Source organism: Protopterus annectens, chromosome 12.part0 (genome assembly GCF_019279795.1).
Source record: "Protopterus annectens isolate FY-2018-M chromosome 12.part0, PAN1.0, whole genome shotgun sequence".
In the NCBI taxonomy this organism is placed as follows: Eukaryota; Metazoa; Chordata; order Ceratodontiformes; family Protopteridae; genus Protopterus; species Protopterus annectens.
In genome coordinates, this window is record NC_056746.1 from 23,407,380 (window position 1) to 23,435,338 (window position 27,959).

General features: G+C 38.8%; 1 protein-coding gene across 1 annotated transcript in view; it reads right to left on the reverse strand.

Annotated features, from left to right (window-relative positions):
• Positions 1–3,710: 3,710 nt before the first annotated feature.
• LOC122816341 (UBA-like domain-containing protein 1) overlaps positions 3,711–27,959 on the reverse strand; it is a 64,032-nt gene continuing 39,783 nt past the window's right edge. The window contains exon 3 of the mRNA XM_044089067.1: positions 3,711–5,285. Within this exon, the coding sequence (XP_043945002.1) occupies positions 4,971–5,285 (315 nt within the window). The 3' untranslated portion in view covers positions 3,711–4,970. The remainder of the gene's footprint in view (positions 5,286–27,959) is intronic.

Sequence of the window (27,959 nt, forward strand, 5' to 3'; positions counted from 1 at the left end):
TTGTCTGCTGGCAAACATCTCTACAGATCCTAAGTTGAGGACATGTACAAATTCAAGAATTAGGAAAAGGAGTGGAGTTTTGAACAGCCCACAGGATCCTCTTTCCTCTGAGCCTGACCTTACCGAAAGTGATGTGCTGCTTGGAATGCTTGTACCTCTGCCTTTTTGGAATGGGAATACAAGCTGTATGGATTTAGGGATGCAAATCTTTACATTATACTCTCTTGACTTATTTTCACACTGGCAAAGGGTCACCTTAGCCTGGGAGCAGTCCATGAGTGCAACAGACTTTTTTCCATTCAAATTGTTTTAAAGCGCAATTCCTAGGAGAGTGTGTTTCTGTGTGTGTGAGACAATTTGAGAAATGGATGTGTCATCAAATGTGTTCTACAGTGGAGAAGTATAATTTTTATTTATTTTTAATTTAATTATGAGCATTTCACTCTGCCAGTTATGTGGGTTAATCACAGTATGTGCTACCTTTTCAGATATCACTATATGTTGTCTTGTTGTATCACTGTGCAGATATATCAACTGGAGTGAACTACAGTTATACCTTTGGTGTGTTAATTGTGGTCACCACTGTGGGTGAGATATCCTTTTCTTCACACTGCAACAACCTCATTATTGGTTGGAGGGTAAAGACCCCGCATGTAGATTATTAGCATTATGTATCTTATTTATATGTATCTTTTTTCAGCCAATGTGTTGCAGTTTTAATGTGTGCAATGTTTGGATTTTCATTTAGCTTGCTTTGCATACTGTGTTCTTAAATCATTTATTTCCATATTTGTCCTAGTCCTCGCAGAACCTCAGCAGATGTATTAATGCATTTTTTTTTGTAACTGTCAGTTATATTTACCACGCAATGCTGTGAAATATGATGTGCAATGAGTGGCATAGAGTGCCATGAAATAGCACATGGGCTGTACTTGATATACAGTCTCTTAAATCATGAACAAAGTTCACATGTATGTAGCTCAACATACATCTTGTTTCTTCACTGAATTCGGGGCCTTGTTCTACAATTCCCCCCAAATTTTTTACAATGTTCCATTAGAATAGAATAGATATTTATACAAAGAGACTTGAAGGATTACACAAAATTAAGGATAATACCAAACAGCAGGGTTAATCAATTCGTAACGCATTTGCTGCACATGCAGGCCTCTGACAAAATCTGTGGAATAGTTGAAACATTGTTAGTTCCTGAACCCTTAGCATTGCTGAAAATATAGGACATTGGCCATAGTATTTCAGCTGTCTCTAACCTTCGAATGCCTTTGGCTAGCAATGCCACATTCGGCAGAACATTTTTCCCGCATTTTAGTAGTGTCTTCCTTTTTATCATGTTTGTGTAATGCTCTGCCTGTGAAAATGTATAGTCCTCATTACAGCTCTATGTTTTTACCATCCACAAGTGGTCACATAAACATATGTGAAAATACGCTGAACTCACAAGATTCTTCTCCATAGAACTCGCATATTCTCACTGTATCTACACTTCACAAGGGTCTCGTATTTCCTTTCATACCTTAACGTTATGCAGATATATAACTTGGTGATCCTATAAACTGCCCAAAGAAGTGTGTGCATGTGTTTGTGTGTATGTGTGTGTCTGTGTGTACTGCAATGGGCTGGCATCCCACCCAGAACTGGTTCTCTGCCTTATATGTGTTGCTTAATCCCCTGTGACCTTATCTATACTAGCTCAGGTATCAGAAAATGAACAAGTGCATGAATATTGTTCTTTTCTTAAGTTTATATTGAAATAAGTCGTCACTTTCATTCTAATATCTTTCGTCATCTCTGGCAGTTGACAAGACTAAGTAGGTGGACTGTAAGCAATTCCCAGCCATGTTAATTTCCACAGTCCATGCCTGAATCCTCCAGTGTTCTACTTAATGAACTATTTGGTGTATACTGCATCCACAAACATCAAATGACCTAGCCTGCATGCCTTTATTTAAGGCAGTCTCATTTTTCTACAGAAGTATCTTTCCTCCATCAATTCTCTGAATAAGAGTATACATTAAATCTGTTCTTGCAAGGTGTCCATCTCAATTAAAAGTCTTGTGTTACAACATTTCCTCAGTTCCCTGCAAACTAAAGGCATAACTTATTAGGAAACTGACCTATCCTTCTCCCTCAGCTTACTCTGCAGCCAGTGGCATTTCCGCTCATTGATTACCAGTTTGCTAAACGTCACATGAGTGATACTGGCAGGTTGGTAGTAGTACTGACAAGAGATGGCAGTGAAAGTCAATTCTAATTAACTGACAGCACACTGTACCATTGTCCATATTATGCAGAACTGCTTGCACTCTCCAATGAAAATAACTTAACCAATTTGACTTGTTGAATTGGTGCAGCAATTGTGTTTTTGTGTGGTAGAGAGTTTATTAAAAAACAGAGCTTTGCATACTGGAAATTTGATATTATGAACTTTCAGTATAGTGACGTTCATTTTTTTAATTTTTCATTGTTGTGGTCTTCTCATCTCAAGATATAGAAATTTTGTATTTCAGTATTTTGACATTTGAAAGTGGACCCATATATCTATATATATATATGGGTCTACTTCTAATGACCGAAACGCCGATTCGCCGACAGTGAAATCACCGACGCCAGAAAACCGACAACACACAAACCCGACAACGCGAAACACCGAACACAATAACACAGACACACTACACGTAAACAACACAGTACACTACAACACATATCCACTAGCCCTAACCCAAACCCTAACCCTAAGGTCCGACACTACCGCACACTCTCCCTACCTGCACCCTAACCCTAACTCACTTACACACCCCGAACCCCAAGCTCCGACACTACCGCACACTCTCCCTACCTGCACCCTAACCCTAACTCACTTACACACCCCGAACCCCAAGCTCCGACACTACCGCACACTCTCCCTACCTGCACCCTAACCCTAACTCACTTACACACCCCGAACCCCAAGCTCCGACACTACCGCACACTCACCTATCACACACCCTAACCCTACATCCCTGAGTATTGCAGACTTACCTGTCCGCTCCCTACTCCTAAATCCCTCACTATCGCATACTTACCAGGTCGCGCTTACACATTCCCCTTGTCGGTCTTCCGTCTGTCGGGATTCGAGCGTGTCGGTCAACTGCGTTGTCGGTCGTTTCGTGTCGGTTATTTCACTGTCGGCGAATCGGCGTTTCGGTCATTAGAAGGAGACCCATATATATATATATATATATATATATATATATACATATATATATATATATATATATATATATATATATATATATATATATATATATATATATATATATATCTCCTTACACTACACATAGCATTTTGACATGGTTCAAAACATATTAAACTGTGTGATAGAACTAAATACATCAATGCTCATGTTGCAAAGGACAGTAAGATCATTCCTATAGTGTGAAAAACTCTCTCATATTTTCTAAAGACTCATCACAAACTCAAGCAAAGCAGCTCTGATAATGTTAGCAGCATGAAACCACCCAAACCCATTTATAAATTTCAGCAGAAGAATTAATATATTAGAATTAATATACGACGTATTAGTACTTGTATATTTTAGTGTCACAATTATTCCTGGAGTACCTGCACGTGAGATCATCTTCAAGGAATAAGAGTGCATGACAAAGGAAAGGAATACTGTGTGTAACAAGCACTTAGTCAAGTACTTAATGTTGTGTTTAGTGGCTTTTAATGCACCACTGACAAAAGAAAGCTAATAACACAATCAAAATTCAAACAAAATCAGCATTTTTCTTGATTTAGTTTCAGTGCAGTCTACCATTTTCAGAAGATACTAAGATGTTAGCATCATTAAATTTCTGTATTTTCACCGAATACTGCAACTGATCAAATGGGCAGATGAATTAATTATTAATAAAAAGAGTGTCTTCCCAATCAGGCCCATTTGGTACAGCTCTCCTTCTGAAATAAAACACTATACAAGATCAAAATATAATACTAAAAAAAAAAAAAAAAAAAAAATCACAAAACAAAAACAAAACAAAATGAAAACAGTTGCGCAAGCTCTTCATAGTGCTGGAAGGAATTTGCAATACCCTTGGCAGTCTCAGTGCAGATAAGGTAGCTCTTGGAAATAAAATCATGAAAGTTACTTGGCAAAGTAAGAATAACTGATAGTGTGAAGCACAAAACAGAGCCAAAAGTCAGGCCTTACTCTGCTACAGTGCTTTTTGTCCTTTTTTCCACGAAAGCTACACAAAAAAAAGAATCAAACATGCCAAACCACTGACCCCAACAAAAGTTACATTTTCACTATGGCATCCTTTAGTTAAGTACACAAAAATTATAAATGTATAAATCAGTTATCCCGAAAAAGCATATGCCTTCCAAAATGTTTAAAATAGGTATATGTATTCCACTTGAGACCGTTCGGTAATTCTTGTTGCATAGCAGACAAAGAATGGTTTCATTAAAATGGCAGCATTCATTTTGCCTTCTTAGAGAATTAGACTTTTGACATTACTTTTCTAAAATAACCCAAGCAAGACCTTTTAAACAGAGCTGACGTTTTCATCTGAGAACTTAATCCCCAAGCATCTGTGTTACGTTTCAGTTAACGTTGAAATGAGAGACTTTGCATTTCAGTCAGTTTATCAGTAACTGCTCAAAAACTTTTTCACTGTTTGCGCTGGACTGCTTCAAAGTCGAACAGTATTTAAATAGGCTCGGGCCTATGATATAAGCTGCAAGAGATTACTGTTTCTTTCCTTTATATCAGTGCTCTCGCTTTCTGTCCTTATCTTTGTTGTCTCTTGCTTGCAGCTTACATTGGTCACAGCACACATTCGATGTTAACATAAATGCAGGCCTGATGTTAACATAAATGCAGGCCTGAGAAGGCCACTGTATACACGTTGTCCTTCCTAACACTGCTGGCATTATGCCACACTGCTACTTAGAAGTTGCACATCTCATCTTTCAGCCTCCATGGCAGTATTGGCTTTCTCATCAGAAGATGCTTGCTCAGAGACCGTATCTGGCCATCCGACGGGCTGAGTTGGTGAAGCAGAAGTCCACATGCCCAACTGACTAGAAGTCAGTGGACACGAAGGACTAACACTCATATTTTGAGGTAGAGGAGGGGGAGGAGGAAGAGGAGGAGAACAGGCTGCTGCTGAAAGAAGACTGCTACTGCTGAAGCTTTCAGAGGCCTTGAGCTTTGAGAACATCATGAGAGCATCCGGGAAGTTGGGAGGTGTTGCAGGGGTGTTCGCTGGAGTACACATCTATAAAAGAGGGGAGAGAGAGACACACACACACACAAAATTACAGTTTGACAAATGGAGACATATGGATGTAGCCTGAAAATTAAATTGCATGTTATATTACACTCATTGCAGTTTAAAATGGCTTTTTGTCAAAAAAATGCTATTACAGTTCTCTGTCATTTTATTCACACCTAAAGAAGAATTTGATGCAATTTTTTTGAAAATGAGATTCCCCTAACTTTCTCAATCAAGTAATTTGCTTATTTAGGTGTGCAACAGGCTGTGATACAATATAACATATGTAAGTATTGTCACTTAGAGCAGTTTCATAATGCATTACTAATACTACAAGTCCTGAGTAGTAGAAGTGATTAATATAAATCTTAGTACACAACAAAGTGTTTCTCTTCTCATCACGGTGTGCTGTTTTCTGACCTGAAATATGCTGCAGTAATGACAGTAGCAGATAATGCACCCCATTATGTTCCAAAATTGAGAACAAATATCTTTCTTATGCTGAGGTACTGACTTAAGGATCTCACAGTAAAGGCTCGATACTCTTGCACCCACAGAAGCAAAGGCATTGAAAAACAAGGTCACAAATGTCAATATACCAATATCAGTTGAGATCAGACCTCACTGCAATAGCAGAAAATGTCACATCCTGCTTGTCAATTTACTGCAGCAACCCAGATCACCAGATTCCCGAGATTCCAATAACATGGTGCAGTCAGATTCACATTCTGTAAGCTTCCCGACACCAGAAAGCACTGCAGGCTTTGGCTGTTCTTGTGTGGGCCACTTTTTACCATATTTGTATTCTACTTTAGCTCTAACATTATTTACTTCATAAACTCACTTTGAGCAGCATGCCAGAAAAGTCCTGCCAGGAACTACAAGAAAGCACTAACTTAATAACAAGCTCCATATACTCCAATCCAGTTCTTAAAAACATAACAAAAACTGGTTATGATATGAGAACCAGTCATAATTGTCCATGTTTACCATGTTTTAGTGGTAAATGGGACAAATGACTGATGGTGTTTAGAAGATAATAACAAAGACCATGAAATGCACTGCATTCACTAGAGACAGGTCTATGGCAATCTGTCGAACAACCAAATTACCAAAACCCATGTGGTCGACAATTTGATTCATTGAACCATTCCGACTGAGATTACAGTACAGTAGGAATCAGGAAATTTGCCCTTTTCCCCACTGTACTGTGATTTCAGAGTTGGTATAAATAATTAACAGGGAGTGTGGGGGGTGCAGGGGGGCTTGCCCCCCTTCAAAAACATTGTTTGGGCTATTTACGGGTGTTGTTTGGGTTTATTTTGTTTATCAACAAACTGAATTATCCATATTGTCTTGACCATATGGGTTTCAACAATTTGGTCATTTGATAAACTGGCATAGATTCCACTGGAGACTACTGAAAAGGGGGTTCTCCCTTTCCTGAGATGGGGTGAACTCAAAGATGATAATATTAATGCCCTGCGTTAGTTGTCAGAAGACTCCCTATATATATATATATATATATATATATATATATATATATATATATATATATTATATATATATATATATATATATATATATATATAATTATATATATATATATACACACACACACACACACACACACACACACATATATATATATATATAAAAAATATATACTATACATACATAAATATATATATATATATATATATATATATATATATATATATATATATGTATAGGAGCACTACAAAATCCTGAAAGTCCAAAATCCTGAGACAAATATCTTGAAAGTTCAAAATACTGTAAACGCAAAATACTGAATCTCATAATACTGAAAACACACAGGATACCAGTACTTACTATTTTCCAGCACAAGTACATACAGAAACATATTACCCTTCAACTATAAGCAGGGGGCTGCACCCCCCATACCCCCTGCTGCTTAAATATATCAACTCTGAGATTGCACTACACTACACTAAGTGCAGTCTCGGAGTTGATATATTTAAGTAGCAGGGGGTGGGGGGGGCAAGGTGGCTTGCCCCTCTGCTTATACTTGGAGAAGAGTAATATGGTTTGTCTTTTATTTGTTTCTGTATGTACTTGTGGTGGAATATAGTGCGTGTTGGTATCCTGTGTGTTTTCAGTATTATGAGATTCAGTATTTTCAGCTTTCAAGATTTTGGTTTCAGGATTTTGGGCTTTTAGGATTTTGTAGTGCTCCTATAGATATATATATGTATATACATATTCATTTAGAAGTACAATTTGATGAGATATTATAGAGTTTTTATATGCTTGGTTGCCTATCCTTCAGGACTTTGGTTTGGTAGAAATGACTGTCAGTACATCACCTTGTGGGAATCTGGTATGGATTTAAACAAAGTCTTCTTTAGTGGGCTTTCAGAATAAGAAGAGCTAAAAATGAACAAATTAATTAAACATTATCAATGAGATTATCACACTCTTCCAACATACCAGAAAAGATCCAGAGCCATTAGGTAGTCTTCATTATTTTTACTAAAACTATTTTTGACAGAAAGTAGAAAATGCCCTGCTTTCATTATCCTGACTGTTCTGCATCTCTTCTGTCTGCAATAACTATTAAATAGTAAAGTCTCAGGATACAGAATAAGAGTTTATAGTGTATGGGACACGTAGTGTGAGTGGATTACCATCACTTCTTGAGGTTGTTGTATTTCAGATGTGACACCAGGACAACTGCTGGGATATTCTGATCTAAGCATGTCAGGCTAATGATACTGACCTAAGGTACTCAACTGCTGGGATATTCTGGTCTAAGCATGTCAGGCTAATGATACTGACCTAAGGTACTCTAATGCACAGAGTATGCATAATACATACGGCAGTGAAAGGAAGAACAAAAATGTCACAAAATAAGTAGCTGTATTAACATTACTCTTTTGCTTCACATAAACTTCTAGAAACTAATAGTGTTTTTATTATTTCATATGCAGTATAAAAGACTAGGTATGAACAGTCTAGTGACAAAACTGTTAAAACTTTTCAATGTTTCTGTGATAATGGACTTACTAGAATTTACTTAAAGGGTGTTTAATACAGAATTCTCTTGAGATTTCTGTGTCATTATTACGTATGATTCTTCATTCACAATCCCTAATGATATGAACAGCCCAGTATTTAAGTAGTAAATCCAGTCAGTGGAAAATAAAAGAATATTGGGCTAAATTTTGCCATGGCAAACATCCCTTGATAAGCACACTGTAAGGCAAAACTGGGAAGGTGAGCTGGCCTGAAGTCATTGAGGGATAAAACCTTAACCGAGACCCAGGTTTCAGTAGTAGCTCAAGCAAAGGAGGAATCAGCTGGGGGTCTTGGAGTGACCGGGCCAATATCTGCTGACCCATTACATTTAAATAAGACACTGGAAATAGCAATAGCGAGACAGCCATCACAGTTAGGGGAAAACAATAAATAAATAAATAAAAGCTTGTCATAAGACACCAACACTGTTAAGGCAGTTAGTTATGTGACTAAGGTACAGTTGTCAAGAAGATTCTTAACATTTTCATTACATCTTTAGTTGCTTATTACAAAAGACAAATTATTTAAAGAGAAAGTGAGTTAAGATATTTGTGCCCTGTGTTTATTGTGAAGTAGGGCAGAGAGTCAGCACAGCTGAGAAAATTGTCTAAAAATGCATGGATTCAGAAATCTGAGAGTAAAGAGAGAGCTTAGTTAGTTTGTTATTTTGTTAATATTTATGTTTTTGCTTATGTGTGATTTGTGCCTAAGGGTAGTGCATCACTGAGTGTGTACTATATGCAGACTTACAAGAGGATGCTACAGTTTATCTAAGCAAATGTCTACTCAGACTAAGTTTGCATGCACACTATATAAAACAATGTCATTTTAATTGTATTCCACTCAGATATTTAATAAGCTGTATTAACTCAACACTCACCACACATATTTTAAATTTCTCATTCTCTCTCTATATATAGGTTCATTATAGGTAGGTACTAGGCTATTGGCTCTAGGGCCTATATAAGCCTAGCCAAAAAGGTACCCTGGCTTTCACCACCCAAGAAAATTTTTTTCCTGTGCCCCTGTTGAGCAGAGCCAAAGAAATGATCTCCAGGGTGAATTTCCTATTTCCCATCCAATCATAAAGATTTTTAGAGTGCGAATGAGGAGTTTTGCTCGACATAGATAGGTAGTTTGTTCCAGAGTATGGGAAGTCTCTGGGACAGGAATCTATCCCTCCAGCATGTTCTGTTTATTGTGGTGACAAGGTTTAGATCCCTAGAGCATGTAGCTCAGAGGGATTGGGATTTCTTTAAGTGGAGCATGTCCAGCAGCTCTGGGTTTAACATAGCTTTGTATGTTAGGCAGAGATCACCTCTGAGTAGGTGATATGCGACGGAGTAAAGCTGGAGTTTTTTGAGATGGTTTGCATAGGGCATTTGTTTGAGGCCGGTAATCCTCTTTATGAGGTATTTCTGTGGCCTTTCCAGTTGTTGTAGATGTCTTGTGAGGTACATACCAAAAGGGGCGTTGTACTCTATAATGGGTCTAATGAGTGACGAGTAGAGGAGAACAATGACCTCTTTTTTTCCTGGATGAGAAACCTTTTGTGATGTGGTATGCCATGTAGAAGGATTTACTGACTACTGTGGCAATGTGATTATCAAAGGTGAGACTACTGTCCACCTGTGTCCCAAGGTCTCTTATCACACTTTCAATGTTAAGTATACTACCACCTATGTGGTAGCTCCTGGGTACAGAGTTTTAACCAAAGGGGATGACAATGCACTTTTTGGCATTGAGCTTGAGGCCATAGCTTTGACCCCAGGCATCTGTCTCAGTGAGGCCCTTTTGTAGGATGTCCACATCGTTAGGAGTTTCTATTATGGTTCCTAGTTTGCAGACATCTGCGAACTTCATTAGCCAAAGACCTTCTGTGTTAGCCTGTACTTCAGAAAAGTAGATACCAAACAGGAGAGGACCCAGGACTGAACCCTGTGGTACTCCACTTGTCACTGGTCTGAAGTCAGATTTGGAGTCTGCTACTTTCACAGTGTGGGTTCTGCCAGCGAGCCAGTTGGCAACCCATCTTGTGACATAGGGATGTATACCGAGTTTAGTAGTTTATCTATAGTTCCAGGGTGGGGGATGGTGTCAAAATTCTTGGCGAGATCTAGATAGGCTGTGTGAACCACCTTACCCAAGTCTACGGCTTTAGTGACTGCATCAAAGAAGTCTATCAGGTTTAGGAGACATGATCTGCCTTTTACAAACACGAACTGGGTGGGGTCCAGAGTTTGGAGATTACCAATGTCTTTGTTTATAAGTTCCATGATGATACGTTCCATGGCCTTGCAGACCAGGATTGTTAGGCTAATGGGGTGGTAGTTCCCGGTGTCCGTGGTGGCTCCCCCTTTGTGGAGTGGGATAACTGTCACTGTGTGCCATTCAGTGGGAACAAAGCCTGAGGTGAGGTTATGACTGAACATAGTGCTTAGGTGGAGCACCAGTTCATTCTGTAGCTCATGTAGAACGCAGCCTGGGATGTTCTTAGGTCCCATGGATGCTGTGTTCTTGGCTTTGGAGAGTGTGGTTTTTACCAGTGAACCCGTGATTACAGGAACTTTGCATTCTTCCGGTATAGAGATGGGCCCTTTAGGGGGTGAGAGGGGGGTAAAGTTAGCACTGAACCTATCTCCCAGGATGTTGGCAATAACAGTTGGTTCTGTATATTTAGTGCAATTGTGCTGTAACTCAGAGCAGATCTGAGTGTTGCCATTGAGATTCTTGACATATCTATAGAATGCTTTGTGGTTGTCTTTAGAATCAGTGGCAATTTTGTTTTCGTAACTATCTCTGGAGGATTTTATGAGGGATCTCAGCTTCATACTAAGGCTGACCAGGGAGTTCTTCCAATCATGGGATTTTACTCTTTTTTGCAAGAGTTTCTTTCTTCTGTTGTAGAGTTTGTTTATGGCAGGGATCCACCAGATTGGCTTCCTTTTTTTGGAGGATAGCATCTTGGTTCTGTTAGGGATAGCACAATCCATACACTCATGTAAGTGCTTATGAAGTACATTTGTGTGGGATTCAGCAGTCGTACTTCTATTGTCCATCTGCATGGGTGTTGTGAAGTTTGCCACTTCTGTCTTAAGAAGCGTGAAGTTGGCTTTGGAGAAATTTTTTATGGTGGCTTCCCTAATTGGGGGTGGGGGCAGGATGTGGATGTCTAGGGTGATTTGCTTCTGGTCAGATCTGACCAACGAGGAATTGACCTGTGGTGTGGAACACCGGTCACCCATGTTGGTAATGACCAGGTCCAGGATATTGCTGCCCCTGGTGGGGGTATGGATAAGTTGATCCAAGGCATTGGAATTTATGAATTCCAGAAAACGTTGAGCAAAAGAGTTGGTACATGAGTAGTTTTCCCAGTTAATGGTGGGGTAGTTGAAATCGCCCATTATTAGGGTGTTGGGTTGTACCCTAATATTTTCCAGTGTATCAAGAAATGAGAAGTCGGAATCCTGGGGCATGATGGGGGAACTGTAGCACATTACAATTTGGATTGTGGTCTTGCCCAGAGTTAGTTGCACTTGAATAATCTCGGATGCATTATGCTGAGCAACTAGCCTTTAGTGTTTCAGTTCAGGTTAGGTGGCTGAAAGGTGTGGTATGAATTATAGCCTGGTAATGCAGGGTTGCTCTCTGGAGCCTTGAACCAGGTCTCTGTTACTGCACAGATGTCGATGTTCTCCAATTTAAGGAGTGCCTCAAGTGAATGCATTTTGAGATTTAGACTTCTAGCATTAAGTAGCATTACCCTCAGATTTTGCTTGCTTGTACCTGCTACGGTGGTGAATTTGTCATTTGAACCTTGCTTAAAAAAGGCACTATAGGGGTGGCAAGAGCCTTAGCCAGTATCCGAAATCCCAAGAGTGACAAGTGCAGGCCGTGTCTGGTAAAGCATCATGGTCTGTCGATCATGTCATCCCAGGCAGACTGATACTGGATCCCCTTGGAATGACACCAGAAGCTTAGCCAATTGTTGAAGTCAGTCATTTTGTCCTTGTAGTGTGCTGTCATTCTGGGTGATGGCAGGATGCTACTGAGGGCTAGGGCCATACCTGCCTGGGCTCCAAGATCGGAGAGCTCCTCCATGTCTCTTTTCATGTAGTCCAGGGAGGTACGTCTCAGGTCATTCACACCAACATGGACAATGACAGAGTCATATTTGTACTTGTTGTGGAGTGACCTGAGTGTGTGCATTATGTGGTGGATCCTGGCACTAGACAGGCAGCTGACAGTAACTTTCTCCTTGTTTAGCCTGGTGAGTGGAACATCAGTGTGCCTGACTATAGAGTCACCTATGACTAGAGTGTTGGGTACGTTGTTATGCCTTATGGGCTGTGGTTGAGTGGCACACTGAGTTAGTGGCCTATGTGTCATTTGGGTTGTGTTGGGGTGGTGGAGGTTGCTTGTGTTTCTGCTTTGGAGGTCTCTGTTGCTTGAGCAGATTTTTATTGAGAGCCTCCTGGAATATAGGTGTGTGTTTTGTGTTGCTATGTGTGTGTTTTGGTGGTGTAGGTTTTAAGGGACTCTGTGATGAGTGTGGTGTGGTGCAAGTGTTTACCTTCTCCTCTTGACTGTCTAGTCCAGTCTTGGGTAAAGAGAGCTTTGCTTCCAGTTTGGCTATATAAGTGCATCGCTCACAGGTTGTAGTGTTGGGTGGTAGGAGGAGTGGGTTGTCTGCATACATAAGGCAATTGCTGCAATGCCCCAAGATGCCCAGATTCATCAGGTAGACAGGAGAAAACATTGGGAGCTGACCCTTAGACATGCCTGGATAGGTGCTTATTTATTAAGTACTAAAAACTGTTTTCCTCTAGACAAGTGAGGAAAGTTGAGTGCTGTAATAATTTGTAGCTTATTTAGTGCTTACAACGGGTTCTGAATAAGTGCTGAGCTCAAAGAAACAGATTTGAGTGCTAAAACTAAAAAACTGGCTAGTTCTAAGGAAAAATTTGAAGAGCAGACTTTATGGTACCGGGAGTAGTTTAACCTTAGCTAAGCGGCGATGCATAAAGTGTATTTTTTATTTTTGTAATATAACAGTAGCAAATGAGCAAACTGATTTAAACAAATTAACCAATAAAAAGCTAAAAACTGAGCCCCGTTCCAGTTTTTAGCTCAGTTATGTCACCATTAACCAAGTAATAGCACTCCTTTACAACACAGTAATTCACTGAGATAATTTACTTATGTCACTTTTCTGACTATTTAAATGGTTAAAAAATCAGTCCATTTCATAAGTGTAGTAAAGAAAAAACATAATATGCAGAAGCTGAAAATGAATTTTATACTGTTCCTTGAAATAAAATAAAATAATATATTTTTTATGTACAACTTCTTATACCTTCCTACATTTGTGATACGCGTGCTAAATACCAGTTTAACATATACTTATAATGTCTATTATTTTCATGTAGTGTTTCCTCTAGAGGATATTTTTTTTTAGTTTTTTTTTTTTTTTTTGTACCATTGTTAGTGCTGTGACCCAGCAGACTGCACTCATGTCAGTGATACAGGAAATAACAGATGGCTAGGGTTCTTTTCCCTCATCTGGCACTTGGATTCATATTCTATTGGTGATACAAGTTCAGATGAGGCATTAAACCAATATAACATCTGCTTGGTTGGTGACAGTTCAGCTGAACTCTAATGATCCCATGACACTTAGCAGTGGAAATCAATAGTACTTCAGGAATTAAATTTTAACTCCCACCATGCGTCATTATTACAGTTATTAAATCTGTGTAATGGAAATTATAATATTTTTATGGTTTCCGTCTTAAAATGCGAAACAATAGTCAGGATACAAATACTGAATCTGAAATATTACAGTATGATATGCATTTACTGACCCCAAATTTTGTACAGTAACAAGGTTTTTTTTTTTTTTTGTAGGTATGAGGATGATCAAACTAGGTAGAACCCTGCCAACAGGTGTTCATATGCCTAAGATAGCAGAAAAAATATCGTCTGTGACCTGTGAAGGACTGCCCTCTTAAAGTCCTGTTTATCAGTCAAGATATGCAATACAGCAACATGTCTTTCTCCCATCTGTCCTCCCCTCCAGCATGAACATACTCTGGGAGGTTTTGCATGGAAAAAAAACCTTGTTATTGTATAAAATTTGGGGTCAGTAAACGCGTATCTTACTGTGATATTTCAGATTCAGTATTTGTATCCTGACTATTGTTTCACATCTTAAGAGGGAAACCATAAACATATTATAATTTGCATTACACAGATTTATTAACTGTAATAATGACTCATGTCACAGTGCTGTGTTTACAGTCTACATCTATTTATATGTTTATTTCCTTCTCTTGATTTGATAAATTTCATGGAGCATATGAACCTTTTTTTCAGAGGTGTTATGAGGTAGTAGGAATTCACACAGATCTGCTGCAGGAGGTGGGAGTTAAAATTTAATTCCTGAAATACTACTGATTTACAGTGCTAAGTGTCATGGGAACTAAGGTCTGATGGCACAATGCCAGGGTAATCCTATGGGCTAGGCTTGTAAAGGCTCCAAGGCCATTAGCCTAGAACACACCTATGAACCTATGACTGGTGATTATGTCTCGTTTCAAAGCAGAACTTATCTTATTATCTGTTTAATGTTGTGTCACTTGTTTTTTTCATGATCTTTTTTTTTTTTTAATTGTTATTCTACATTTGTAAACTAGACAGGGCCACTGTTAACTGATATCTTACATATATCTAGACCCCAGTAGAGCTGGTGTTCTTTCATACCTTCACTGCTTTTAATCTCCAGCTTCATCAAGGCTCTGTTTGATTCTACAAATCTCCTTGTGAAAGTCTGTATAGAGGAAGAATATCATACTATTTCCACTGGTGATGCCTCTCATATTACAGCCCAGAATCTAACTGCTTTTTCATGGTGACTGTACAAATTTACATAATCTGATAAAATCACAACTGGGTGAGAATCAGTGCTCAGTATCTTACCCATCATTATGTAGTCTGCCCCTAAGATTTTGTTGCCACAGTGAATTATCTTCCATTTTCTTATACACAATCTTGAACTCACACACATATGACTATCACGGCCATTTCTAGTAAGAGTTCTGTTTAACAAGTCTGAACTGCTTAATTACATTGGTCATGGCACCCATGCAAATGGAGAACAGTTACATGACCGCCGAATCATACACCAATGCACTGTACGAACACATACACAAATGCATGGATCTCGCCATACCCAATACAACAAAGACGCTCTCTTCCAAAAAAAGGAAGCCAATCAGGTGGTCTCCTGCCATAAACAAACTTTACAACAGAAGGAGGAAACTGATGTGGAATAAGGTGAAGTCCTAAGACTGGAAAAACTCCCTTATCAGCCTCAACTAAAAGTTGAGAACCCTCATCAAATCCTCAAAAGCTAGCTATGAAAACAGAATTGCAGCAGATAGTAAAGACAACCACAAGGCCTTCTATAGTTATGTAAAGAATCTACACTGAAATACCCAGATTTGCTCTGAGCTAGTGCATAATCGTACCTCCTATACTGAACCAACAGATATTGCCAATATACTGGCCAACAGATTCAGTGCCACCTTTACCCCTCTCTCCCCCCAAAGGACCAATCACAATACCAGTAGATTGCCAGGCACCCAGTATTACTGCTGCACAGGTTAAAACAGCACTGTCTAAGGCTATGAATACATCTTCTATGGGACATGACAATATCCCTGGCTGTGTTCTACATGAATTACAGAGTGAACTGGCACCTCACCTGTGTGCCCTGTTCAATCATAGCCTCTTTGTCTCTACCGAATAGTGCACTGCTACAGTCATCCCTCTCCACAAAGGAGGAGTGACTACAGACCCTGGAAACTATTGCCTCATTAGCCTGATGAGTCTGATATGCAAAGCTATGGAACGCATCATCATGGACCTAATAAACAAGGATATAGGGAATCTCCAAACTCTGGATCCCAAACAGTTTGGTTTTGTGAAGGGTAGATCATGCCTGCTCAACTTGGTCGACTTCTTTGAGTAAGTCACCAGAGCTGTGGATGAAGGCAAGGTGGTTCATGCAGCCTACCTTGATCTGGCCAAGGCTTTGATACCATTCCGCACTCAGGAATCATAGAAAAACTTACTAAGCTAGGCATCAACCCCTATATCACTAGGTGGGTTGCAAACTGGCTCACAGATATAACCCACAGTGTGAAAGTAGCTGACTCCAAGTCAGACTGCCGACCAGTCCCGAGTGGAGTCCACATGGTTCAGTCCTTGGTCCTCTCCTGTTTGTATCTATTTCTCTGAAGTCCAGGGCAACATGAAGAGACTCTGGCTGACAAAGTTCACAGACAATTGCAAGTTGGGAGCTATTATTAACTCCCCAAGTGATGTTGACATCCTACAGAAAGGTCTCACTGAGATCAACGACTGGTGTCAGAACCATGGCCTTAAGCTCAATGCCAAAAAATGTGTCATCATCCCCTTTGGGAAAAATCCAATTCCCATGAATTACCACATCGATGGTAGTCCACTGAACATAGAAGACATTAGGAGAGATCTGGGAACACAGGTTGATAGCAACCTGTCTTTTGACCACCACATTGCCACTGTGGTCAGAAAGTCCTTCTATGTGGCACATCTCATTACTAAGGGTTTTGCATTCAGGAAGAAGGAGGTCATTATCTCCCTCTACTCTTCTCTCATTAGGCCAATCATAGAGTACAATGCCCCATTTGGCATGTACCTCACTAGACACCTGCAACAACTGGAGAGGCCGCAAAAGTACCCCACAAAGAGGATCATAGGCCTTAAACACTTGTCCTGTAAGGACAGACTCAAAAAAACTCCAGCTATTCTCTGTCTCATATTGTCTACTAAGAGGTAATCACTGCTTGACTTACAAAGCCATGTCTGACCCAGCTCTGTTAGAAATATTACATCTAAAGAAATCCCAATCCCTCCACACTACACGCTCCAGAGACCTCAGCCTCATTACCACAATCAACAGAACATGCTGGAGGGTCAGGTTCATAACACAGAGACTGCCCATGCTATGGAACAGACTTCCCATACATGTCAAACAGAGCACCTCACTGGCCCTCTTCAAGACAAATCTTGATGAGTGTATGGGAAAAAGAAAATTCACCCCGGGGATAACTCCAGTGGCTCTACTCCACAGAGGAACTGGGAACTAAGACTAGGTGGCACGATGCCAGGGTAATCCTATGGGCTAGGCTTGTAAAGGCTCCAGGGCCATTAGCTTAGAACACACCTATGAACCTGTGATTGGTGATTATGTCTCATTTCAAAGCAAACCTTGCTTTCTTATTATCTGTTTAGTGTTGTGTCATTTGTTTTTTCATGATCTTTTTTTATTATTATTCTACATTTGTAAACTAGGCAGGGCCACTAAACACCAGCATCCCTTTTCAGAAGCAACCTAGGATCACTGTCTGGTTAAGTGACTTGCTCAGAGTAACACAGCTGGCAAATGAAGGTGGGAGGAATCAAACCTTGTATCCTGGATTACACAAGGTACCACATTAACAGCTCAAAGGCTTAATCCTCTGTGCCAAATACCAGACTCCTCTGAACTAGCTACCTTCACTTCAATGTCACATGAATTTTTGGATATGTTTATTGTTAGCATAAGAGCATTGCATTCAATGTCTAAAGTCACTGTATTACACAATTGCTTAAGGTAATGTTTGGAAAAGTGACCGACTCAGTTTACAGGATATGTGCCTTTGTCCTGACACTGGCTAAAAAAAGCTCTTGGACTAGCCTACCCAGTCAGTTTACAAATTAATAAAATGTAAACAAACCTTATTATTTCTCTTCTTATCTTTTCTAGCTCATTTAGTGCCACCGCAGTGGTATACACTTTTTGTGTCATTTGTAAAGGGGATTTTTTTAGTGCCACCGCAGTGGTATACACTTTTTGTGTCATTTGTAAAGGGGATTTTTTTAGTGCCACCGCAGTGGTATACACTTTTTGTGTCATTTGTAAAGGGGATTTTTTTAGTGCCACCGCAGTGGTATACACTTTTTGTGTCATTTGTAAAGGGGATTTTTTCTTGTACTACATCTGCAATTCCACGACTTGAAATATTGACAAGAACTGGACCCAGAATTGAAACTTAATTTAAAATTCTCTCATCTTCACTTTAGAGTCCACTAACTACTATAGCCACCTGATTTATCATGTTCTCCAGTTAGCTTTAACCAAGATACTAAGACTGGACCATTCCAAACCTGCCAATATTATGAACGAGGTTTCGGTGTGGAACACTCAGAAACTTTGTTGAAATCTAGGCAGAGCAAAACCACTGAATATACATTGGTGATCTAGTTAAACAAACATGTTTTTTATTTGCTTGATATAACCTTTCCTTTGTGATCCACGAAAGATGAAATCTGCTTTCCACTGGCCATGATAAAGGGTAAGGTGCAGATATATAGACCACAATGCATAGCCCACATCCCACTCATGAAGTGATGTGTGTCACCATCACAGTATGCACAAGTCCATCTGACTCCAACACCTCCAAACTTTGTCCAGTGTGGTAATTCCACACTCTCTGCTACAATCATCCTACAGGAATTCAACAACTTTGCCTCCCCTAATCCATCTTCTTCGCCACTGCTCCTACCCCCCCCCCCCCACAATGCACTAATATCCTCTCATCTACTTTAAGCAAATAAAACAAAGTGGCAGCGGAAATCTTCTCACCAATAGCAAAACATATTCCCCGGTGGGCTCTGAAAGTACTCTAATCCGGTTTATCTACCACTGCACTGACCACTTATTCCATCCTTCGAACACATATCTTTAACCTTTGCCTCATCTTAAACATCAAAGTCCTTTACTAGCAAGGAAACCCCACCCATTTCTCCTACTTCTGCCCCTTCTCTAGGCTTCCAGCACTACAGAAAATGCTGGGAAAAACATTTGCATAATCATCTGTCCCAATGCATACATGATATCATTGCCTTTCCCACAAAAATGTCTTTTCGAAAGGCTGAAACCCATTGACAGCCCTTTGGACTCACAATGACCACATCTTACAAACCATGATTGCAGGTATATCACAGGAGCCCTTTTCACTGAGCGCACTAAAACATTTGATATGATCAACCACCCTCTCCTCTTTAAAGCTCTTACAGAAATTGGTATTAGCAATTACTCCCTACCCTGGTTCAAAAGCTTTACTGACAACAGGGACTTCAAAGTCAAAATAGGTAGTGCCCTCTCCAACTCTGCCCACTTCTCCAAGATGACCCCCAAGGCTCCATTCTTTCACCCCTCCTATTTTCTACTTTGATTAACAAATTCCCCTCCCATCAACCCCATCTCCTCCTTTTTTATGTCTCTCATTCAAAAATACAGTCTCAACTCCAATCTAATCTACTGAGTTGAAAGATCCTTGAGTAGCACAGATAAGGTCATCAGAAGAACCTGCAGTGGTGACGACTGTACAATCATCTGCATATTGAATAAGAGTTGACAGAGGACAGGAGGTATGTAGAAGATTAGTGAAGATATTAAAAAGTAATGGGCCTAGGATGGATCCTTGGGGGACACCCATTTTCATTGGTAAAGGGGGGGCAGAGAGCCATTTTACACACTGCAGGTGGTCAGTGAGATACCTGGTAAACCCGGTAATAGTAGAGGTACAGAAGTTGAGGTTAGACAGTTTGGATAGTAGGAGAGGGTGAAACACTGTATTGAAGGCTTTGGAGAGGTCCAGGAATAGGCAAGAAACAAGTTTATTGTTATCCCTAGCTTGCGAGATACTGTCAGTGAAGGATATTAGGGGCAGTCGAAGTGCTGTGCTTAGGGCGAAAGCCATGATGGGTGGGTGTGAGCAAGGATTCCTATAGTAGGTATTGCATGATCTGCTTATGCAAGCATTTTTCCAGTATTTTAGATCGTGGAGAGAGGATTGCGATAGGTCTGAGGTTTGAAATGTCAGTAGAGTTACCTCCATTGTGTATAGGTAAGGTGAATAATTCTTTCCAGATAGAAGGGACTTTTGATTCTGAGATAGAGCAATTTATTAGGCTAGATACAGGAATAGCAATAGACTCTGCAGCTACGTGCAGGAAATAGGGAGGCAGATGGTCAGCCAAGGAGGAGCAGGGTTTAACTTTAGTGAGTAAGGACTTAATATAGTTAGTAGGTACTGATTCAAGAGAGAAAGAATTTGAGAAGGAGAGGGTTTGGGAGAGTTATCTATGTTGGTAGTGGAGGAGAAGGAGTTTATCATCTTTGATATGGATTCAATAAAATAGGTTATTGAATATGGTAGCTGTTTCTTCTGGACTATTGTTTGGGCAGGGGTTGGGAGAAGAAAGCTTTCCAGGATACAAGATTTGTTTAATGGAGTTCCAGAATTTTTGGGGGTATGACCTTTGGGCAGTAGGGGGGTTAAAATAAAAGTTCTTTTTGTCCTTGTTAATGTGTTTTTTGCCAGATTTCTGAGTTCTTTATATTTTTGTAAATGGGGTGGGAGCTTCGTTTTTAATTGTCACTGGTATTCATTAGAGTGCAGGTAGCTTTAGTTAACCATGGTGATATACTGGATTTGATTCAGACAGTGCTGAAAGGAGCAAGTGAGTTTAGGATATTAAGAAAGGTTGAGTTAAATGAGTGGACAGCATCGTCGAGAGGGAGGAGAGTTAGTTGTGACCAGTTTATTTTGGAAAGAAGAGCATTAAAGGTGACAGGGCAGAAGGAGGCAAGTTTACGGCAGGTTATGTATCTGTGGGACTTGGTGAAATGAGGTGTGTATCTAAGAACTTTCACAGTGGAGTGGTCACTTAGGGAGTCAGGTAGGGTTGTAGAATCATGATATTTATTTGGGTCTGAGACTAAATTCCAGTCTATGAGAGAACTGGAAGTATGATATGTGTTAGAATGGGAAGGAGAAAAGATTAGTTGCACAAAACCATGCAAGTTGATGAAGGAGGTAGAGTTAGGTTCCTGAAAGGTTAGCCAGTTGATATTTACATCCCCAAGAAAGATGGTTTCATTGTGAAAGTTTAGAGAAAGGTAGAAGAGAATGCTTTCTAGAAGGGTAAGGTTATCACCTGGGGGAATGTAAATAGCTACAACGGTGATAGTTGTATAATCATTAAGTTTAAAGTTAGCCCTCAGAAGTTCAGCAGGTGAGGAGGAGGAAGTGGGTATAGGACTTGAAGGAGTAAGATGGTTAGAATAGACTATAGCCACACCACCTCCTTTTTTCTTTTGTCTATCTTGTTGAAGTATGTATATCCGGAAGGGAGAATATCTCTATCAGAGTTTTGTGGCTTCAGCCAGGTTTCAGTTAGTGTGATTACATCAGGGGTATTGTTTGTCATCTAGGCATGGAATTCACTTATTTTGTTAGGACACTTCTAAGATTCATTGGTACACTAAAAGCAAAAAAGGTCACTCCGTTCCAACAGAAGTACAGCTAACCATCTCATAGCTACAGAAATATTCCAACATGTAAGGTCAGGATGTAGTCATATTAGTATTGCCCAAAAAAGGTTCACAACTTTACAAGACTCTACTTCTGTGAATTAATTCACAGAGTAAAAAAAAATAAATAAAGCAAATGGGATGCAGGTGAGCAGTGGGATGCAAGTATGGGTAACCTGGGATGCAGGTCACCACCAGGAGGATGCAAGTGTGGATAACGTGGGATGCAGGTGAGCAGGGGGATGCAAGAGTGGGTAACCTGAGATGCAAGTGAGCAGGGGATGCAAGCATGGGTAACCTGGGATGCAGGTGAGCAGGGGGATGCAAGCATGGGTAACCTGGGATCCATGTGAGCAGGAAGATGCAAGCGTGGGTAATCTAGGATACAGGTGAGCAGGGGTGATGCAAGCATGGGTAACCAGCACAACCCAGTTCAGAAACTGTACAGCTACTCCTGCACACTAGTTAAGCCATATGATGCACACTGCATACTGCTGCCCCCTTAAACCTGTATGGTGCATGCTGTAGAACCAGTTTTGGACAATATCCCCGCTAAGTTGTAAACATGCCTAAAGACAAACTGCTGAAGACCCCCTCTCACATTGGATATGTCACAGCCTGAATGCATACGAGATGAAAACATGAAATGTGGTCACTGAAGTCTTCATTGTGGTGTAGGACCATTTGAATATGTAATTGTACAAGATGTTATTAAGCAGCCTGTGGTGTGTGTGTGTGTGTGTGTGTGTGTGTGTGTGTGTGTGTGTGTGTGTGTGTGTGTGTGTGTGTGTGTGTGTGTGTGTGTGCGCGTGCGTGTGTGTGTGTGTGTGTGTGTGTGTGTGTGTGTGTGTGTGTGTGTGTGTGTGTGTGTGTGTGTGTATGTGTGTATGTGTATGTGTGTGTGTATGTATGTATAGGTTTGTCTATTTTCTTGGAACCACCTTCTCCCTGTAGCCATCTAGATCCATCTTCCTGTGGCCCATTCCCAGCAATTGAGGGTGCCATACTTAGGAAATGAATTATCAAGGACCATCCTCCATAGATATGTCAGGATACTTTTATTTTAGCTACCTTTCACTCCCTTTGTTGACTGGTAGGCTTGCTGCAATGACTGGTGCACTCTGCCCCTACATGGTTGTATATTTCTGCATACCCATCATGTCAATTTAGAGAAAGAAGACCTCTTTGGCAGGCTTGATCTCCCACAGTCTGACAAAATAATACTTTGTATAAGGAAATGTCACAACTAGAATAGAATAATGTTTATTGCTTACAAGTTTCACATTGAAGAATAAATTTGAAATGGCAACTATGTTGCCAAAACAGTAGAATGGGAAGAGATATTTTTGTAAGAAAACAGATGCTTTTTGTAGATCTGGTTACAGATAAGCAGTATTCAATATATGGTATTACAAACTGTGATACTGAAAATTTAGTGTTTTCAGCTTGTTGCACTCAATGTCCAGTATTTTTTATAGGAAAAATGAATCAGAAGACAAAGGATAAAATTAAACAGTACGTCTTCGTATTAGAGGAAAGATAATGATCCTTTATCTAAATATGTTATACAGATTATTTTGTTTTTAAGGTTTCGAAAACAGCTCATGTTATTTCAAAAGGTCGGAATATCATGAATCATGAATATTAGAAAATCAAAACAATACAAAATGGAACATACTTTAAGAAATTAGTTAAATAATTATTTCTGACATCATAATTGATTGAACATTGATATACTTAAACAGTTATTTTTTTCTGGTGTGTTTTGCAGACTTGAAAAAGTGAATGGAGGTGCATGAAAGTTTGTTAATAAAGTTGTACTGACTGTAGTTTCATATATAGCATTTGTTTTTTGTTACTTAGAAGCAAAATTATTTCATGTCTGCATTAAAATTACAAAAGAATAACTACTGAGTTTATACATGACATAAATCAATGGGAAATGTTTTGAAAACTTGGAAAGAATTTGGCAGTTACTCTGTAATCAATAATATCTGGTTATTCTCAAAATTTACAGCTGGCCATTGATGAAATATTGATGGAGTTGATCCAAATAGCTACAGAATTTAATAAGCAGTTGTCAATTTCCATAATTTTTGTACAGGAGAAGATTTTGAAACATTGAGATCTTTTAACACTCATTCTTACCAGGCGCAGATCTTTAATATGCATATATGACTTGATTGGATTTTTCTTGTGGCCCACAAGATATATATATATACGCAGTTTATCTTCACTACTCTGGGTGGCACTTGGCAGGCTCATCAGTGGTGTGTAAATTTATTTTATTTATTCTATTTACCCTTTGTTGACCAGGTTAGTCCTACTAAGCTAGTGGTCTATTTTCAGGGGCGACCCAAAATGGTATTTGTAGTACCAGGGTAAATTTACCCATCCACCTGAGCTATCAACAACTCAAGCAGATGGGACTTCAGTTTAACATCTCATCCAAAGAATGGAAACCTTAAGAGTTAGAATGATCATTCAGTAAGTGACGTAAACAATTACAGCCTAATACTGTCAAAAAAAATTAAGGGATTATTTTATTGCCTCCTCTGGAGATCAGGAAAATTTCACTGCAATTTTTTAATGAGCCTTTTCAAAAGAGCAGGTTATCATTGTCAAAACTGGATTACAAACTCAAAATTTAAACAAAAGTCCATAACTTTGAACCACACGTGTTACAAAAGAAGAAAAACAGCAAACTGTTCAACCACAGCTTTAACATTAGTAGCATTTGTTAGATTTTATGTCATTAAGTAATATTGTTTATGTTTTCTAAACAATTTATTATATGTCAGTAACCTATTATACATTATCAGCAGCATTTTTATTCAACCTGTTATAAGCTTTGATTTAATGCTAAGTCAAGTGTCTACGTTGCTTGGTCAACAAAATATTTACAGAAATATGAAAATGATGATTATATGCATAATTATTATATTAATAATTAATATCTGTCCAACTATACTACACAGAGAGTGTTATCAATGCATTTGCATTGCTTATTATATAAGTTTTATGAAGAAATATTTCAGTAATTGTATGCAACATGGTTTTGCAGTTATTAATATAAATATAAATACACAGTACTAGATGCCTAGGGACATCACTAGACTGATTCTTGACAAACACCTGGAGACATCACTAGGCTTTAATGAGTAATATATATATCCAAACTATTGTTTACTTTAAATAAGGGAGTATTTGATAAGTAAGCAACATAGCGTGTAAAGTGCGTTTAGAATGCAAACTATATTGTTGTCATTACTAGGTCCAACTTACTCTGTGGGTGATATATCTGAAATAAGTGGGCAGTTCTATGGACTTAATAAAACTATTTGATGCTGTGGAACATCCAAAAGTTCTAAAACAACTGGTAGAGATGAATACAGGTCCACTGGTGGCTTATATGTCATGTCAGAGAACATGTGACAGGAAGGAAGAAGAAGTGTCAATGTCTGCTCATCTTCCTCAGGGCAAGGGTCTGAGGAGAATCCCACATTTTAAGGTGGTAATTTCTAGAAGTGGCTGGATGTTACTTCCCAACATGCAAAGAATAACACAAGGAAGAAAATCTATCAGGTGGTGTGTGTCAGGGGGACATTCATTCCTACACCTGACCTAGCCTAGCTCCATTGCATACCATTCATACATTCCCAGAATAAAGCATGCGGAGGGAGAATAATAAACCAGTTTCCATACTGAGTTTTCCTTTTCAATGTTATGGTGGCATATTTATCAAATATCAAGAAAATAGTAATGCATGTAGATGATGCATGCTTATTTCTTGTGTACTTATGATGGAAGCCTCTGTTTATTGTTTTATAAAGCTGTTTTCCACCAAACAGAAAACTGAGCAAAAAATGGTTGCATAAATAATAATAATTTCTTTCCTTCCTATACCAGTGAAATATACTGAGCATTGATAGGTTGGATGTAAAATTCTCACTAATATTTTTTCTTTTGGGGGGTGTTTGTGTATTGTTTTTATAATTCTATTATCAGGTAGACTATCTGAGCACAAAAGAGCAGTCAAGTTTGATTTCTTTGCATGGTACCAGATAAAAGTTTTCCTTACTGAAGAAGACATTGGGTGGGATTTTCATTTCTCTCTTAGATTGACTGCAAAGCATTAATATTAGCAATACTATTAGGTCAGTAACCACCCTCCAGTCCTTTAAAGCAACTCTTAAGGACTCCCTAGCCAAAACTTGTCTCGAGTCTTGCTCACCACCAGGATAAACTACATACCTAAATATGAACAACTACCTGTTCATACCTTATACCTCCTTACCACCCTTCTTCACTCACTTCCTTACTTCAGTCAACTTGTATCCTCTGAACCTCTATCTAAATATGTCATAACCCTGTTTTTTTTCTCCTACTTCATATTTTAATTTTTGTTTGCATTAAACTAACTTACCTTTAACTTTGCTGAACTGAGAAAGATTTGTCTAAATATTAAATCTTTGTCATATAAGTTGTATCTGTTCTTAGCCAGTGTTTTCACATTATGTCTAATTTGGTATAATATGCTTAAACTGCAGATATTTTTATTTTTTATCATATTATTTTTGAAGTTTGTAAAATTATTGTTCTTAAAAATGTAATACTTTGGAGCTTTTTTCACTGAGCCTCTGCTGAAAATAGGCAACTACCTAGTCGGGCTTTCCTATTAATCAAATGTGAATAAATAAATAATTTATACTTCATGCAAAACTTTATTATGTTATGATATATTGTAAATGTTACAGTATTAAGGCACCCTTTGATTTATATAATGCGGTGGGGGGTTCAGTCTTGGTCAGAAAGGATATCTTGTAAGCTGACAATATTTCTTACAAAGTGTATCATACATGTTTAGCAAAGAGTACTGTGATCCAATAATTATTTGTTAGAGCTAGTGATGTTTCTCCTTATCATATCCCTGAATGTTGTAGACCTGTGGCACATACATCTGTAACATCTAACGTGGGAACACTATCTAAGGATTTATATACAATGTGAACTCTAACAAGTGTTCTTTGTATATTTTTAAGAAAATGTTTGATTAATTGGGGCAATAATCACAATGTATATATTTGTATTCAATCACATTTTATATATCTTAAATGTATTTATTTTATTTATTTTTATTTTATTTTACATTTGTTGACTGGGATAGTCTAACTGGATTTATGTCCATTTTCAGTAGAGTCCCGGGGAGATAAGCTCCAGGAGATTACTAGACTACTAACATACAGGTACTAGTTGTTATACAATTAAATAATACAAATTTTATACAGTTCAGGAATCTTCACAGTTTATACAAAAAAACATGTTACAAGCATTGGATAAGATATTTTAGACTTTATGTACAAGACTTCATTAGTAACTAGAAAGTCATTGTTAAACAAATTCATACTTCAAGTTTCAATAGTTCAGCAATGCTCACAGTTTAAACAATGCTTGCTGCCTACCTTAGGTAGGATGCTTTAGAATTATATGCAGAAGAATTTAACTAGAGATAATTTAAAATACCTATTATGATAAGATATGTTTTTCCAAGGATAGGCCTTGATCTAAAAAGACAGAGATAGAGCAGGAGTTAGGTCTTAAGAGAGGGTATTTGGGATATAGTATGAGATTAGTCTGGATTTGTACAGGGACATAACCAATGGGTTTTTTAGATAGAGTTTCAGATTGTGTTTAAAATGTGTAAATGAAGACAGTGATGTAAGTTCATGGGGGAGTTGGTTCCAATACTTTCCAACTGCATTTGAGAACAGAGCATCTCCTGCCATGTTATTAGATTTACATGTTGATACAAGTAGTTTATTAGATGAGTGTAAAGTTGAAAGGTTCTTATATTGGGTAATGGGACTAGCAAGTATTGGGGTATTGGTAGGTTGGAAAAGGGTTTTGTGCTCATTGGTGAGTTGTTTAAAGTGAATCTGATTCAGAAGCTGTAACCAGCCTAATTGTTTCAGATTATGGCAGTGATGGGTCCTAAAGGAGGAAGCAGTAGCAAATCTGGCAATGCTATTATAAGCATTGGCTAGCTTGTTAAGGTTATTTTTTGACAAGTTACTATATATGGAAGAAACATAAAGAAGTGTGGAGATAAGGTGGGAATAGGCCATCGTGGTTCTGGCTAGTGGGGAGAGAAA